The following is a 17100-nucleotide window of genomic DNA, read 5'->3' as shown; positions in this document are numbered from 1 at the left end:
GGGAGCTGCAGCCCAAGATAGGAAAAGAGGTGGTAAGGGAACACCTAGCTCCTTTAAATGTCTTCAAATCTCCAGGGCCTGATGTACCCAAGGGTACTAAAAGATCTCACGGGTGCAATCCCAGAGCCTCTAATCCTTGAGAATTCCTGGAGAACAGGTGAGGTCCCTGCAGACTGGAAAGAAGCACATAGAAAAGGATGCTGTGCTTAATAAGACCTGGCATTGGTTTCTCAAAAGCAAGGTGGGATGTAGTTCAGGGTGCCTTTATGACTGCGAAATTACTGGCTCCAAGTAAACCAGGTGCTGAACCACAGGAACACACCTTACAGGCAACACAGAATCGCCTAAAACGCACTTGTTTCTGAAATACTGTGCTATAGTAAGGGTAAAGGTTCATCAGATAATAATTATGGTTGACCTATCATCTGCTACAGAAACATACATGTTTATTATACAATGAGAAGCAACAGAGCAGGGTCACAGAAAGTTAGAAGCTGCTTGTTATGAACGTTTACAGGGAAGTTGCTTTTTAATTTGTTTTAACTGGCTTACCAGTGACGGAGAGATCATTAGGAAAATCCTCCCGGTTATTAGGGTCTGCATGACGGAGATGGCAAAGAATAACCCAGGCTCACAGGATGAAGGCAGGCAGATGACTTCGATATCACACAACAGTCTCAGTATCCTGAATGTTTCTTATGCAGTCAGGTAAGTAAATGGCAAGACCGATTAAGAAATTTGGTTTTTGTGTATTCCAGTATGAACTTTACCTGAACTATACCTCCCAGTATAACATGTAGATCAGAATGTTCCAGCACAGTTCTTGGTTCAACATTGCAGAAACCTTTTCGACACATGTCTCTCTTGAAAGCATGCGATTGAATGAATAATGATAATATTGCTTGTTGGCCGAAAGCTCCCAAAGTGATATACAGGGAAATTTAAATGCATTTCTTTTTCACCTCTTCCAACTCCACCTATTAAATCTTGGAAGAGCATTTTTCATGCAAGTTGCAAAACAAAGCATAAAGGGTTATGGAAGTTTCTGTCCACATAACATTTCATTTTTAGAATGAAAACAATATCCTTTGATTGTTTTCAAAACAGTACTGTATTTTAATTCTTTCCAAAGTCATTTCACATGAGTTTCTCTCCCTTTCCCTCAAAGGGAACACGTGGGGCCCTGGTGGGATATTCGATCATATCGTAAGAAGTGGAACAGGCAGATTCTTAAAGATGTGTCATTTCATACGGAAAGTGGTCAGATCATGGGCATCTTGGGAAATTCTGGTGAGTAGAATATACACCTGCATTTTAACTAAACACAAATATTTCTACATTAACTACAGCAAACACTTTAAAATTTACTTAACCATCCCTCCTCCCAAGAAACTCTGGGAACTGCAGCTCTGTGAGGGGAACTGGGGTCTCCTAACAACTCTCAGCACCTTTAAAAAACTACAGTTCCCAGGATTCTTTGGGAGAAGCCGTGTCTGTTTAAAGCGGCATGATGCTGCTTTAAATGTATAGTGCATACTGTCCTGAGCTCCTTGGAGGAGGGGCACGATAAAAATGCACTAGGCACATTCATATGACGACAACTTATGTAAGGGACTGAACTCAGTGTCCAGCTCCTTGAATGCTACCTTTAAGGTCGCTAATCCTCAGTCTGGTCTGGTCAGTTTCAAATACAAACAGGGTATCACATACCAGTGGCACAGTTGCACTTTTGGGGTTGGGATCATTCATCTTGTAAGTTTGCAAATTATCTTTGTTAATGGAGGGAGAACCTACCCAAATCCATAAATTTAGTTAGATCATGTAATATATTTTAGGATATATAATTTGCTATTGTTTTCAGAGATTTCCCTTGATAATCTCTTGAAACTTTCCACTGACTTGCACAGCTGTCTTCCCCTCCCTCTGGCTTCTTCAGCCACTCACTCATCTGTAACAACAACAACAACAACAACATCTATCTATCTATCGATATCTATCTATCTATCTATCTATCATCTATCTATCTATCTATCTATCATCTATCTATCTATCTATCTATCTATCTCTATCTATCATCTATCTATCTATCTATCTATCTATCTATCTATCTATCTATCTATCATCTATCTATCTTCTATCTATCTATCTATCTATCAATCATCTATCTAGCTATCATCTATCTATCTATCTATCTATCTATCTATCTATCATCTATCTATTATCTATCTATCTATCTATCTATCTATCATCTATCATCTATCATCTATCATCTATCTATCTATCTATCTATCTATCTATCTATCTATCTATCTATCTATCATCTATCATCTATCTATCATTTATACCCTGCCCATCTGGCTGTGTTTCCCCAGCCACTCAGGGCAGCTCCCAACAGGATATTAAAAACACAATGAAGCATCAAACATTAAAAACTTTCCTAAACAGGGCTGCCTTCAGATGTCTTCTAAAAGTCAGATAGTTGTGTATTTCCTTGACACCTGATGGGAGGGTGTTCCACAGGGAGGGTGCCACTACCAAGAAGGTAGAGAATGAGATTTTGCTCTAGAAAACCTGAATGATCAGGCATTCCTAAAATACGTTTATGAAATCTCGTTAAGTACCATTGGTACTATATTTTGAGAAATTTTTCTTTAAGATCTGCATAAATCAGTCTTGATGAGTGTTTAGCCCATATCCAATGGCACAAGTTGTTTCAGGATATCTGGTATACTCCTGCACCAACTTCACTTACTACCACATTTAATAGAAGTCAGGTTAATACAAATTTAGCTGTAGCAATGCAAGTGCCTGGCTATTTTTATACAATGGGGGTGGAAAGACTTCAGGCTTACAGGCGCTCCTTTGCTTCTTACTAGAACCCACAACCAGAAACTAGTGCTAAAGACATAATATATAGAATTATGAGCACAGTTATTTGTTTTAAGTACAGTGGTACCTTGGGTTATGAACTTAATTCATTCCGGAGGTCCATTCTTAACCCAAAACCATTCTTAACCTGAAGTGCGCTTTCGCTAATGGGGCCTCCTGCTGCCACCGCTGCACAATTTACGTTCTAATCCTGGGGCAAAGTTCTCAACCAGAGGTACTACTTCCAGGTTAGCAGAGTTTGTAAGCCAAAGCATTTGTAACCCAAGGTACCATTGTATTGGAACTGAACAAAGCTCATAGTCCTTCTGGGCAAAAATCTGGTTTCTGTGCTTCAGATGTGTAACCTAGGGCAGGAGATGTTGTTTTGTTGCTGCTGCTGTTAAATAATTGGGAGCCATAAAGCCTTGTCCATCAATGGGAAATCACCCTGAGATCTACCACTGGACCCAGATCCACCTTCAGCCCATGCTTGTGGGAACTTCATGCCCAGGGGCTGAAAGTCATCTTCTGTGTCTCACATGGGGTTCTGCCCTTCCTGTTCCTTCTTGCTGCTTACCAAACCCAAGGACCAACCCACAACCCTAAATTTGGCCTTTTGCCTCTGCCCACTAGTACCCAGGCCCACTCCCCCTTGCCTGGCAGCCTCGCCCTCTGATGGGCCATCACAGGCCTTTGTCTCCTCCTAATGGTCTATCCAGCTAGATCTGCCGAGCTGGCTTTGGCTTGTTAGCATAACTAAATCCAGGGGCATTCCATGTTTGGCAAAGTTTAATCAAACCTTGATTAATTCAAACTTTTACTAGATCCAGGAATTATGGGCTAGTTTGCCCCCCCCCATTCATAACAATACTTATATTGAATTTTCCAATTTGCATTAGGATCGGGGAAAACAACTCTGTTGGATGCCATTGCTGGAAGGCTGAGCAATAAGGCAAACTTTTCTGGGCAAGTTTATGTCAATGGACAGGAGCTGAAGCCAAAGCAGTTTCAGGACTGCTTTTCCTATGTTCTCCAGGTTGGTTTGTATTTGCATTTCTATAGGAGTCTCGGTCTTTCCCAGCCTTATCTGGGATTGTTCTGCCTGCAACACAGGAACTCTACTCGGTTGTCATCACCACATGGCTAAATTGACTGCATTTTCCCTTCTCTTTCAGAATGATACCTTGTTAAGCTACCTCACCATAGAAGAGTCTTTGACTTATACTGCCTTGCTAGCACTCCAGGAGCACTCCAGCAACTTTATAAAAAAGAAGGTCTGTACTGCAGTATAATGTTATGAAAAGTTAGCAGACTGAAGACAAGACTGTGATCCTCTCACAGTTAAGCCAACTTGAACAAAATAAATGATAATATCCCACATAACTGATCACATGACACAGCACACACACAAACACACACCATTTGAGTGGCAATACCCATCAACTTGGGGCTGCTCCCTCAAATATTTTATTTGGGGGGCCGAAGTGACCTCGGCCCCTAGGAGTTGGCTCCTATGGTTAGGCTGTTTCAATCCTTTCCATCAAAAGGCATGGTGGAACTGCTTCCCCACTAACCCCCCCCCCCAAAAAAAAACTAAGTTCACAAGATATCATAGTGTTTTAGAGATATAGAGGTCCTTGGAGGTAAACTAATTCAACTTCCAGATCAGTGCAGGATCTGTGATTCTGGATCTGCAACCATAACACTCCCGAAAGGCCATCCAGCCCCCAGTGAAGGAGGGCCTGCTGTTGGACCCAGAAACGTTACATGGTGTCAGAAGTGTAGAATGAGGAGTATGCTGCATGAACAGGCAGAGGTTTTCTGGCTGTAAGGCTACAAGTAAGAAACTGTAAGAGAAAGCAATAAGGCTTATCCAACAACATCTGAAGGACCAGAGGTTTCGAGGTTGGTGGTTCGAATCCCTGCGACGGGGTGAGCTCCTGTTGCTGTGTTCCAGCTCCTGCCCACCTACCAGTTCAAAAGCACATCAAAGTGCAAGTAGATAAATAGGTACCGCTCTGGCGGGAAGGTAAACGGCGTTTCCATGCGCTGCTCTGGTTCGCTAGAAGCGGCTTAGTCATGCTGGCTACATGACCCAGAAGCTGTCTGCAGACAAACACCGGCTCCCTCAGCCTATAGAGTGAGATGAGTGCCGCAACGCCAGAGTCATCCGCGACTGGACCTAAAGGTCAGGGGTACCTTTACCTTTACCTTTATTCTACGTGCAGAGAATGCACTCTGTCAGTTAACTATAGATCCTGACTAAATCAAGTCGAGTAGCACAATGAAAAGCATTGACTCAGGGACATTGGAAGACTTCCTGGGAATGATCCCCCCAAAAGCAACCCTGCCAAGAAAATATCCATGCTGGTCCCAGTCTGGGTAAAAGGATTCTGCATATTTTGGTTGTGAAGAATGATTATAATAATGCTTAGCATTTGTATGGTGCTTGAGATTGTATAAAGCAGAATGGCTTAGCTGCAGACATTTAAAGCACTTAACAGACATTCTCTTGGTAATCTTTTTAGTACCTCTGAAAGATAAGTCAGTATTGTTATAGCCCCCTGTTTACAATGGTGGGGCTAAAGGAGAGAAAACATGACCTACCTGGGCCACCTAGTGAATTGCTGGAGAGATTCAAATTGGGCCTTCTTGGCTCATAACTTGCTTTAAAATTATGTCCCTGAAATCAGGACCATCTGAATGTGAATTCAAATAATAGCTTAGTGAATTAGCTACATGGAGTTGTACAATGGTATATTTCTATTTCGAAGACTATCCGGGAAGCTTATTTTGTGATCATTCTGAATTAGGACTTGCATTTTGTACAGCATATACATATATATCTATCTCAAAGGATGCTTGAGCTGCTGGGTAGACAATCTGAGACCCCAGGTTCTTCCTGAATTGTCTCTGTATTTTGCAGGTTGATGCTGTTATGGCTGAGCTGAGTCTCAGTCATGTTGCATGCAGCGTAATTGGAAACCGCACACTTCGGGGAATTTCTGATGGCGAACGGCGCCGCGTTTCAATCGCAGCACAGCTATTACAAGATCCCAGTGAGTATGGCGCCTAGTGTTTGAGAACAAAACAAACACTCTGTCCTTTTCGATTAACTGTCACTTGGCACATCCATCTACCTCCCATGTCTCCCCAATAGAACTTTTCATCTGTCACAGGGGTGCAATCTAACAAGGGTAGTTAACAAAGAGCGCAATGTGTCCTCCCCTACTTGGCTGATGGGATTTGTGATTTAGAAATCCCCAGGTTAGGCGAATTTGTTACAACAACCCAATCCCTCTAAATAGCATGGGAAGCCTGCCCTAGTGGATATAAGAAATTGTTTTATGGCTCAGTGACAGAGTTGAATTTAGGGGAGCCTGACCGGTGCTGGGCAATGAGCTGACAGGGTGCCACAAATTACAAACAAGAGGTGGGGGGCATCAAATTTAGGCATCACAAGGGGTACCACTGAAATTTTATTTTATTTTTATTTTTTATAAATTTTTATTCATATTTGCACATATATACAGAAAAAACATAAACAAAAAATCCACCACATACCTTATACAAATTATATCCACTTCACAAATCATAAATAAAATACATAACTGAGTTAGTCTCAACTGAGCCTTGGACTTTCCTCCACTCCTTTGGTAAGTATCGAATGAATTATATAGTCGCGTACTTTTTAACTCTTTTACATAGGCCTTTCCCGCTGTTAGAGTTATTTCAACCCCGCCAGTGTCACCTGAGATTTAGATTCCATATACATTAAATATTTCTTCCAATTATCATGAAATTTCTGTTCGTCTTGGTCCCTTAATCTTCCTGAAATTTTAAAGCCCAAAGTCCGCCACTGTCGGTGATCCCGTCGATAGCCCTTCAGAGTCTCAGGTTGGGTCTTAGATCAGCTACCAGAGATCTTTTAACCAAATATTACCTTTGCACAGTGTTTAGTACAAGCACCTCATGCTCTAACATGGCTAATTCCCACATTGTACTGCTAATTAATGATCATATGGATATTCTGGATGGGTACCTTCCCAAAGCAGGGATGCTGATGGATATACTTGTGTGTTACAGCCCTCGAGGTGAAGCAACTGAGAGCAGGATAGGGTGGGTGGGTGTTCTGATTTACAAAGGACTGTCCTCTATCCGGAGAGGGGGTGTTGTAGCCATTCCTGGTTTAAAGTCAAAGAATGGAAAGGGGGAAAGAGCAGGAGCAGCCTTGAAGTCGACCGTCAACATCTAGCACTTGGAAAGCAAACTGAACAGGGACAGATCGCTTGATCACTATGGTGAGATAGAATCATAGACTCATAGAGATGGAAGGGATCCTGTGGATCATCTAGTCCAACCCCCTGCAATGCAGGAATGTGCAGCTGGGGATTGAACCTGTAATCTTGGTGTTATCGTTATTATGGCTCCACTATAATTCTTATAGCATTTGTTTTTAAGTTTTATATCTATACAAATGGAGCTGGATAGCTCAGCCGGTTAGAGTAGTGTTTCCTGACCTTTTTCTGACCATGGCCCTCTTCCAATCTTGTTTCCTTCCTGTGCCCCCCATCGGCGTAGCCAAGGGGGGCAGCTGCCCCCCCATAAGTGAAAAATCAATATAAATCAATACAAATCTGAGGTTCTGCGCCCCCCCCCAACAAAAATCCTGGCTATGCCCATGCCCCCCCCCCAGGGCTGAAGGAGCCCTGGCTGCCTAGATAAAAGACTATAGTCTCACACACCCTTACCTGGGAGTAAGGCCCACTGAACTCAGTGCGGCTTTCCTCTGAGTAGAGACTTAGTTATTTACTAGATGCAAGTCAGCAGCACCAGACAACCCTGCTCGGCTAGGCGCTGGGGTGGATTTCACCCCATGCCTCGCAGAGCCGGCCTGACACTACCGACGGGCCCTGCGCCCCTCAGTAACATCCGAAGGCTCTGATCCGCTGGGCGCTGGGGAGGATTGCCTTGCAGAGTCAGGCCCAGGCTGCCACCGGGCCCAGCACTGGCGGCAGCAAGAAGCAGCTCTGGCTCTCCCAGCCCTACCCATTGCCACCCCACCACCGCACTTACTTGACCTGGGGGTTACGAATTGCGGGCTCTACTGGTCAAAACGGGAGCCTCAGCGATCGCCATCTTCTGCTGGAAACAAACCAGGAGTGCTCCAGGAAAATGCAAGTGGCAAAACAGGAGTGCTAGGCCCTGGTGGGCCAACCCCTTACTCACTTGTGGTTGGCCAAGTGGATATCCAGCCAGTCAGGACTAAAAAAAAAAAGATATTTCACCCTTCACTTCTCACTTTCCTTTGTGGCCACCTAGCCTCATACTGTGCCCCCCATTTATGCAATTTTCACCTGTGGCCCCCTTGGGATATCTTGGGGCCATATGGGCCCCACTGGGTTAGAGCATGGTGCTGATGACGCCAAAGTTGCAGGTTCAATCCCTGTATGGGACAGCAGCATATTCCTGCATTGGACTCAGCGGTTCTCAACCTGTGGGTTCCCAGATGTTGTTGGACTACAACTCCCATCATCCCTAGCTAGCAAGGCCAGAGCTCAGGGATGATGGGAGTTGTAGTCCAACAACATCTGGGGTCCCTTCCAACTCTACGATTCTATTAAATGTTATGTCTATATGTGTCCTCTTTTTGATGATGCGTTTCCTCTTTTTCAAAAAAAGCAAAGTGTAAGTAGGCCCAGAAATGGATTCAGATGAAAAAGTGTTGGAATAATAGGCTGTCCATAATGGCCAGTCCCAGTTAGATCTCTAGCAGCCTTTGAAAAAAACCCAACTTAAGTGGTTTTTAAAAAACCTTTTTAAAAAAACCAAACTTAAGTTTGCTAAGGCAGCTGCACATAACAAAGTATTGTGGTAATCTAGCCAGCAGCATTATCAGGCTAACACAGAACTGGTAACCACACTGCTGCATGTCACTGCAGTAACACGCCGTTACATACATGAGGTTTCAAGAGCTGTTCCTGTTGTTTTCAGAGGTCATCTTGCTGGATGAACCCACCACAGGTCTGGACTGCATGACGGCCAATCAGATTGTGTTGCTACTATCAAAGCTTGCTCATAAAGGCAGGATAGTGATTATTACAATACACCAGCCACGATCAGAACTTTTCCAGGTAAAGAATACTTGTGTTAAACCACATTTTAATCATGGATGTGCTTTGTAAAGGAACAACAACAGGTTTGGTCTCAAGTATTAAATGTTATTGCTGAACCTTCAACAGATTGCATTCACATAGGTTAGGAAAAACAGATGGTAAACAGTGGATTTCACTTAGGGAGAAACCTTTCAAATCAGTATCAATCCAGATTAAGGAGGCATCCTTAAAGCTTATTCAAAAATGGTATCTTACATTTTTGTTATCAGAACGGTAGTTCTGCTATAAGGTTCTGCAACTCTCCAACATTTTGACTTCACCCCAGAATGCGCACTCTCCCAATGTCCTGAGACAGACAGATGCCAACAATATGAGGCTATAGAGGGACTTCATTGACTCAAGGAATGCACCACACAGATGTGTAGAGTTTTTCCTCATCACACAAATATTAAAACTGCACACTTCCTTTGTCATTAGGTATTCTCTATTTTTTATATTCTTTTCTTAGCAACATTTGCACATTAATGCTTGTTTGTTCCCCCCAAGGTATTTGATAAAATCTGCATCATGAGTTCTGGAGAACTGATTTTCTGTGGAGATTCATCAGACATGATCACTTTTTTTACCAACTGTGGCTACACATGCCCTGAACATTCCAGCCCTTTTGATTTTTATGGTAAGAGCTTCTCAACTAGGTTCACAAACACAGATCCTTCCAGTTCTCTGGCGCAAAAAAAAATCTATGCAAGTATATTTTTGTTCAGTCTCATGGAGTTCAATGCAACTTACCTCCTTGAAGTCCTATTAGTTGGAAACTAACTTTATGCAAGATCATAGGCATTCAAAGAGCAGAGTGCTATTAGTTACTGTTTTCAATTCAAAGATCTATAGTGAAGAAGATAAATTGGGGGTTGGGAAAAAGCATGCAATTTGTTTTTATTCTGCTGTGTTACTAGAATGTTTTCTTTGCATATGATTATGTCCAAAAGCACGAAGCAAATCAACCTCATATGATAGGGTTGCCATATTTAAAAAAGTGAAAATCCGGGCACAAAAGTTGTTGAGCATTTTCTTGGGGGGGGGGGAGAGTGTTTGCAAAATCTAAAAAACAAACAAACAAAAAACCCTGACATGGGCTGCCATATGTCCTGCACAGAATTGTTTACAAGGGCTAAATACCGGCTATGTCCAGAAAATTCCAGATGTAAGACAGCCCTATCATATGGATGAAAATAAGGTGTATATTAAATCTGGCTTAGAGGTGTGAAAGCAAGGCGCCTTTTAAATTTGCCTGTTGTTTGTCTTCTGATGTGTTTCTGATATTATTGTTATTGAATGAATATTTAATAACAGGAACTACTACTGCAATAATTATAATAATAGCCATCACTGCTGCCGCCGCCACACAACACAAGCACCAGCTCATCTTCCTCCCCGAGCTCAGGGCTGGTGGGGGAAATAGGGACATTCTGGGATCGCTTTCATAATTCTGGGACTCTCCCTGGAAAATTGGGACACTTGGAGGCTAGGGACTAATTCAATTTTGTCGGGTAAATTTTGCAGTGGATCTCACATCAGTAGACTGTCAAAGCAAAGAGCGGGAACTGGAGACTTACAGCAGAGTTCAAACCATCTGTTCCGCCTATAAAAATTCAGAAATCTTTCGCAGAACTCTGGAGGCAACTGAAGAAGCAAAATGCAAGGTGAAAGAGCTGCCACCAATACCCTTTAAATGCAAAAAGCCCCCCAATGTGTTCTTCAAACTATGGATTCTGCTCAGGTGAGAGAGCACAGCTCAGGAGCAATGAATGCAAGGCCTGCTATTTCTGGTGTCCTTCACGGCAAGAATGATCTTGGCCTGCAATTGCAGTAATTATTCTTCACTTTCAGGAGGACAACAAGGAATTTATCCAGAGATAAGATTGGAATGCTGATGCGGCTCTTCCAAAACATGTTCTTCAGCCTCTTTCTTATATTCTTCCTTCTGAGACTGTCCAGTGATGCTCTTAAAGGAGCAGTTCAGGATCGCGTAGGACTCATTTACCAGTGTGTAAGCGCTCCACCACACTCAGGAATACTCAATGCTCTGTCGTTATGTAAGTTTCTCTACAGCATCAGTAATGGTTGCAGGGAGAAAGGGTGTTCTGAAACAATACATTGACTACATTATGGGTTTAGTTTGGAAACCTTTTTATGCATGTTGGAGCACAGACAATATGCCACTGCAACATGAGGCTGGACTGCATCAATAACCCTTTGGAAATAAATAGTATTAATCATCATCACACCTATGCCGTGCTTTAGAATTGTCAAATTCACACACATTATCTCAGCAATCTGCAGAACAGCTCTCTGAGATAAATCAGTATTAGGGCCAATCTGATGTGAATCAACTAGATGACATGGTACATGAATGGATGTATTTAATGCTGCAAGGTTATGGGAGAGATTACAGTGGTACCTCGGGTTAAGTACTTAATTCGTTCCAGAGGTCCGTTCTTAACCTGAAACTGTTCTTAACCTGAAGCACCACTTTAGCTAATGGGGCCTCCTGCTGCTGCCGCGCCGCCGGAGCACAATTTCTGTTCTCATCCTGAAGCAAAGTTCTTAACCTGAGGTAATATTTCTGGGTTAGCGGAGTCTGTAACCTGAAGCGTATGTAACCTGAAGCGTATGTAACCTGAGGTACCACTGTATTAGTATCACATGGGGCAGGTATGAACCTTTTCCCTTGACTATGGTCCCCAAGAAAATTGCACCCTATATAAAGCTACTATTTCTTGGCACCAAAGATAGCTTGGGGGAGGGGCGAGAGCTGCTTTTTGCCCCTAAACTGCTGGGTATGGTGGGGAAATGGTTAACTCCATCCCAGTCTAAATTCCTCCCCCCTCTGCAACAAGGCTGTTATTTTTAAAGGGGGGGGGACTCACATGTTAAATGCAGCCACACATTTTACACATAGTCTAGTCCGAATGTAAATTCTCCTAAAATGTGTAGAAATACCTTATGTATTTATTATTCTCTGGTATAGAGTTGTTTGTTTCCCTTTCATTTCCTGCACTGAGGGCTGTTGGAGACCAAGAAAGTCAAGATGGTTTATATTGGAAATGGCAAATGTTGTTTGCCTACATACTGTATTTATATTTATTTAAAAGCACTGCTTAATATACCTTGTGACAAAGAACACGATCCACCCTAGGAAGTTCTCTTTCGAAATGAATGGGAGCTGACCCAATGCAATACAGTGGAACCTCGGGTTACATACCGTCCTCCTTACAAATGCTTCGGGTTACGAGCTCCGCTAACCCGGAAGTAGATGCCCCTTGTTGCGAACTTTGCCCCAGGATGCGACCGGAAGTCGCGCGCCGACGGTGCAGCAGCAGCGGGAGGCACTGCTAGCGAAAGCGCGCCTCATGTTAAGAACAGTTTCGGATTACAAACGGATTAAATTCGTAACCCGAGGTACCACTGTATAGATGGCAGACGTCGCTGCAAGACGACCACTTTGATTCTCCGGTATAGAGTTGTTTGTTTCCCTTTCAGTTCCTGCACTGCGGGCTGTCGGAGACCAAGAAAGCCAAGATGGTTTATATCAGAAGTGGCAAATGTTGCTTGCCTACATACTGCATTTCCTGCCTTTTAGCATCATCAGCATGGCACTATTTAGTACTGTTATCTACTGGTAAGTGCAATGGCAATTGGTACGCCGGGTGAATTCATTCTGTATGGCTCTGGTTTCTCAGATATCTAGAAGGCAAGAGTAAAGATCATGGAGATGGTAAGGACCTCAACTCCTGCAGGAAACACATTACTTCAGCATCCCTGATAGATGCCCATCTGGCCTCTAGCTCCTGCCAACCTAGCAGTTCGAAAGCATGCCAGTGCAAGTAGATAAATAGGTACCACTATGGCAGAAAGGTAAATGGCATTCCGTGTGCTCTGGCACTCATCCCGGTTCTCCGTGTGCCAGTAGCAGTTTAATCATGCTGGTCACATGACCTGGAAAACTGACTGTGGACAAACACCCTTGGACTGAAAGCGGGATGAGCACCACAACCCCATAGTCGCCTTTGACTGGACTTAACTGTCCAGGGGTCCTTTACCTTTTTTACTCTACCATCTGCCAAGTGTTTAGTCTAAATCCTTTTGCTTTGCACACATTGGTCTATAGCAGACCTTCAGATATTTGAAGATGGAGATTGTATCACCTCTAAATTGCTGTTTTCCCAGACTAAACTTTCCCAAGGCTTAAAACAACTAAGTCCTGTACAGAGTAGACTCACTGAAACAAATGGCCCTAAGTTAGATATGGCCGTTAATTTAAATGGAGCTACTTTGAGTCAGACAAACATTTCATCCTTTCCCCCTAGGGCTCACTGGGTTTGATTCTACGTCACTTAGGGTCAGTCGGGAGAATATATGGCTCTTAGCTGCTCAACTCTCAGCCCATTGCTGGGGAAAATGAGCCAATCTGTACATATTCAGCATAATGGCACTCCTTTTTGGAGGGTACAGATTTGGATGGACAGGTGGAGGGATCGCTATTTTAAATGTATAGCCATATGGAAAGGGTCCCTCCACCATGTGAAAATGTGGCACGTCAAGGAGAAGGCTTCTACCCAAGCTGCCTCTTGATGTTCTTTTCCCCACAGCTGTGGCTTGTGAAGAATGATAGAATCATAGAGTTGGAAGGGACTATGAGGGTCATCTAGTCCAACCCCCTGCAATGCAGGAATCTTTTGCCCAGTGTGGGACTTTAACCCACAACCCTGAGATTAAGAGTCTCATGTCAAACCTGACCTTCCCAGAGCCACCATTTCTCCTCTGCTCAGTCACGGCCCATTTATTTATTTCTGAGCGGAAAGATGGAATATTAAACATATTGCTGCTTCTTTTTCAAAACACCCATTTTTCTTTACAGGTCTATGGGATTTTACCCAGCAGCTTCTAGCTTTGGCTATTTCTTTGCTGCCCTCGTAGTACCTTATATAGTAGGTGAACTGATTACACTTATTCTTCTTGGCATCATTCAAAATCCCAATGTGGTCAGTGGAGTAGCGATGCTACTTAACATGGGAGGTGCCCTAGCTGGAACTGGACTTGTAAGGTAAGGGAAAGAGTTATTTGCAAATATAAAGATACAGTTACACTATATTGTTGAAACAGTGATTTATAATGATTAAAATTGTTACTGGGAAATGATGGGAAATGAGAGCATTTGGCTCAACAAGATAACCCGTATAGTTAGCATCCTCCTGTCTTGAGAGATAATGGAGTTAGCCTCCAGGGGTGCAGTCAAACCGCTGCGATTTCTCCGGGGCACAGGCCTGTACAGTGTATATGGAAGTCCTGGGCTGCCCCCTCTTGTCCTCGCTGATGTGGTCCAAAGGAAATCAGAGCAATCCATTTGGCACCAGCTTGGCTATATGAGTTGCTAGAAGGAAGCGGACAGGATGCCATCCAACTGTCTTAGGACTCTACTCCAGATTTGTGTAGGGTTTACTCCTTAGCCGTTTCTTCTCCTAAAGATGTCCTGCAAGGCAGCAGAGGTTTTGGGTCAGAATTTTCCTTCTCCTAGATGGGCTACTTTCCCAGGTTGATGAGCCCCATCTGCCTCTCACTTCCTTCTACACCACGTGCAGAAACTGCACTCTTGACCATTGGACCCACTATTGGTCTTGTCCGCTCAATCTGCCAGAGCCTGTCTTCACAGGCAGGGGAAGTCCCTAACTCACCGAGGGTTTGAGACCCAATGGCTACTCTCACCTAGTTTAGCTGGCCAGTTGAAGCTGTTCCCAAGGTTGTTGCATGCTGACAGCTTCTAGAAACTACAGGCAAGAGCTGAGTGAGGCAAACAGACTACCCCAGAAGGAACACGATGATGTCACCCACCAGAAGTACTGCCCCTCCCCTAACACCCCCCACACCCCTTTTATGTATGTTGTTGTTTAGTTGTTTAGTCGTGTCCGACTCTTCATGACCCCATGGACCAGAGCACGCCAGGCACTCCTGTCTTCCACTGCCTCCCGCAGTTTGGTCAAACTCATGCTGGTAGCTTCGAGAACACTGTCCAATAAGCTTCATAAAAACGTAACAAAAGTCCATGTAATCTACCATGGTTTCCACCCCCGTTGTTGATATACGTGAGGCTTATAAATGTTTAATATATGCTGTGCCGCGAGATGGGAAACAAGATTACATAATTTGGGCATGACTTTTGTTTCGTTTCTGAAGGAATCTGGAGGAAATGCCAACTCCGATTAACATTCTAAGCTACTTTACGTTCCACAAGTACACCAGTGAGATTCTTGTTGTGAATGAGTTTTCTGAATTAAAATTTACATGTGGTAAGTACTAAAAAGAAAACACAACACCTCCAATTTTATTTATATGTTTTATTCATAAGATTGATATCCTGCCCTTCATCAGAAATTATCTCAGGCTGAATTGTAACTATTAAAAAAAAAAATCCAGTGACCCACAATAGACCAATAACATGCAGTGGGAGTTATCCAAAGTAATCCATACATCTATCCCATAAAACAAGCTCAGCTGGATCTGTCCAAATGCTCAGTTAGTCCAGGATACTGTTTTCACAGTGGCTGACGACGAACAGCCATAGCTAGTGAACAAGCCAGAGGTGGGGAAAGCCAATTTTTGCCACTGAGGTCATCTGGGCTTCCAGTAACAGAGGAGAAACCAGAAAATCTATTTACCCTGATCCAACAAGGGAGATGAAGATGAAGATTAAATTTGTTACCGGCCAGGGCAGGAAACAACTATTTAAAATTCAGAATTAAAACAGATCAGAGTCACAGGAATAGTGTGAGTCCCAAAAACACATATATCAGGTGTCAAAGGCTTGGGGAAAGAGGTGTGTTGCATTTGCAGAAAACTGTATACTGTAGTGAAGAAGCCAGGTGCACATCTGCAAACGCACCATGTTTTCAACTAGTCAACACCAGGTACAAATGCTGGGAACTCAAATTGTTCTCAAAGCGTTGCAAAAGGCTTGGACACATCAGCTACCCAAAATCTAGTTTGTTCTCAGGCAGGAGGCAGAAACAGGGGGCAGAAACCTGCTGGCTACTGCAACTGTGCTTTATTTTTGTTTCTTGGGCTAAAGAAAGTAACTCCATTCGGAACATGTGATATATAATATGTAGGAAAAGCAAACATGGCCTGGATTGGCAGTACGGTAAGCCAAACTATGGTTTAGTAAGCCTGTGTGAATGTGCAACCTCCTGGAGAGGAGTTCACTCACAGCCATTGTGAGTACTACTGCACTGCCCTGGGCCAGGCCAAAGTTTGGCCTAGCATGCTGCTCCAACAGGGATTCCTGGTTAAACTTTCTCCACACTAACCATGAGCTATAGCCAAGTTACTACTGAGAACCAGCTGATCCTGAAAGGACAGGTGTGCTTCCTGGAAGTCTAGAGCTTTCCATATGGACATCTCAGCAGAGACCCTGAAGAAGCGCTTTCAGCTACTTGGGCCAATGGGACAAATCACCTTGAGAAGGGGTGGGATGGATTTAAATCTTGCCATGGCTGTAGCCACTGGCCCCTAACCAAGTGGTCAAACTTTCTGAGAATGTAAACGTCTCCTTTTAGAATCTTCAAACCAACACTGTAATCTGAAAACCTTTCTTTTGGTAGGTCACTTCAATGATTCCACTGCGGCTGGGGCTCCCTGTCCATTCTCCCAAGGGGCTCAGGTCATTGAAATGATGTTTCCTGGTGCAGCATCCCGATTCACATCGGACTTTTTAATATTATATGCCTTTGTCCCAGCAGCCATAATTCTAGCAATTATCAGTTTTAAAATAAGAGATCAAATTATTGCCAGGAAATAGACGTGACACTAAATGGTCTATATGCTATTTCACTCTTGCAGTGTGTGAAAGTACAGCGTGAACTATGAAATCTAAACCATTCCCTGTTATTTACTTTTAGTTCTTCGGTGCTAATATTATGATAAACAAAAGCAGCTAATCCAGCTGTATCTCTTGCAAATTCAACCACCAGTGCTGCATGAACCGCACCCTCTTAAAGAAAAGCAACAGTCCTATATTGCCTCTTAGGTATTCAGGAGGAGTTAAGTTTTTCCACCCCAA

At 43.3% G+C, this 17100-nt stretch overlaps 2 protein-coding genes across 3 annotated transcripts in view; one reads left to right on the top strand and one right to left on the bottom strand.

The window, feature by feature from the left end:
• ABCG8 (ATP binding cassette subfamily G member 8) overlaps window positions 1-8130 on the bottom strand; it is a 26074-nt gene extending 17944 nt beyond the window's left edge. Inside the window, exon 1 of one of the 2 annotated variants that reach the window (XM_053383346.1) lies at window positions 7945-8130. Coding sequence is in view for 1 of the 2 variants with exons in the window: in XM_053383345.1 (XP_053239320.1) it covers window positions 553-603 (51 nt within the window). In the remaining variant the exon portion in view is untranslated. Of the gene's footprint in view, window positions 1-552; window positions 643-7944 lie in introns of those variants that run through there. The other variant, XM_053383345.1, reaches the window with a different exon arrangement.
• ABCG5 (ATP binding cassette subfamily G member 5) lies at window positions 602-17100 on the top strand. Its single transcript, XM_053383347.1, has 13 exons — window positions 602-708; window positions 1169-1290; window positions 3768-3904; window positions 4044-4142; window positions 5795-5927; window positions 8863-9002; window positions 9531-9660; window positions 10548-10764; window positions 10875-11080; window positions 12528-12666; window positions 13906-14091; window positions 15219-15331; window positions 16643-17100. The coding sequence occupies exons 1-13, from the start codon at window positions 602-604 to the stop codon at window positions 16837-16839; spliced, it is 1926 nt and encodes a 641-aa protein (XP_053239322.1). The 3' UTR covers window positions 16840-17100.

Source organism: Podarcis raffonei, chromosome 3, assembly GCF_027172205.1.
Source record: "Podarcis raffonei isolate rPodRaf1 chromosome 3, rPodRaf1.pri, whole genome shotgun sequence".
In the NCBI taxonomy this organism is placed as follows: domain Eukaryota; kingdom Metazoa; phylum Chordata; class Lepidosauria; order Squamata; family Lacertidae; genus Podarcis; species Podarcis raffonei.
Note: the sequence above shows the minus strand (reverse complement) of the source record. Positions and strands in the feature narration are given on the sequence as shown.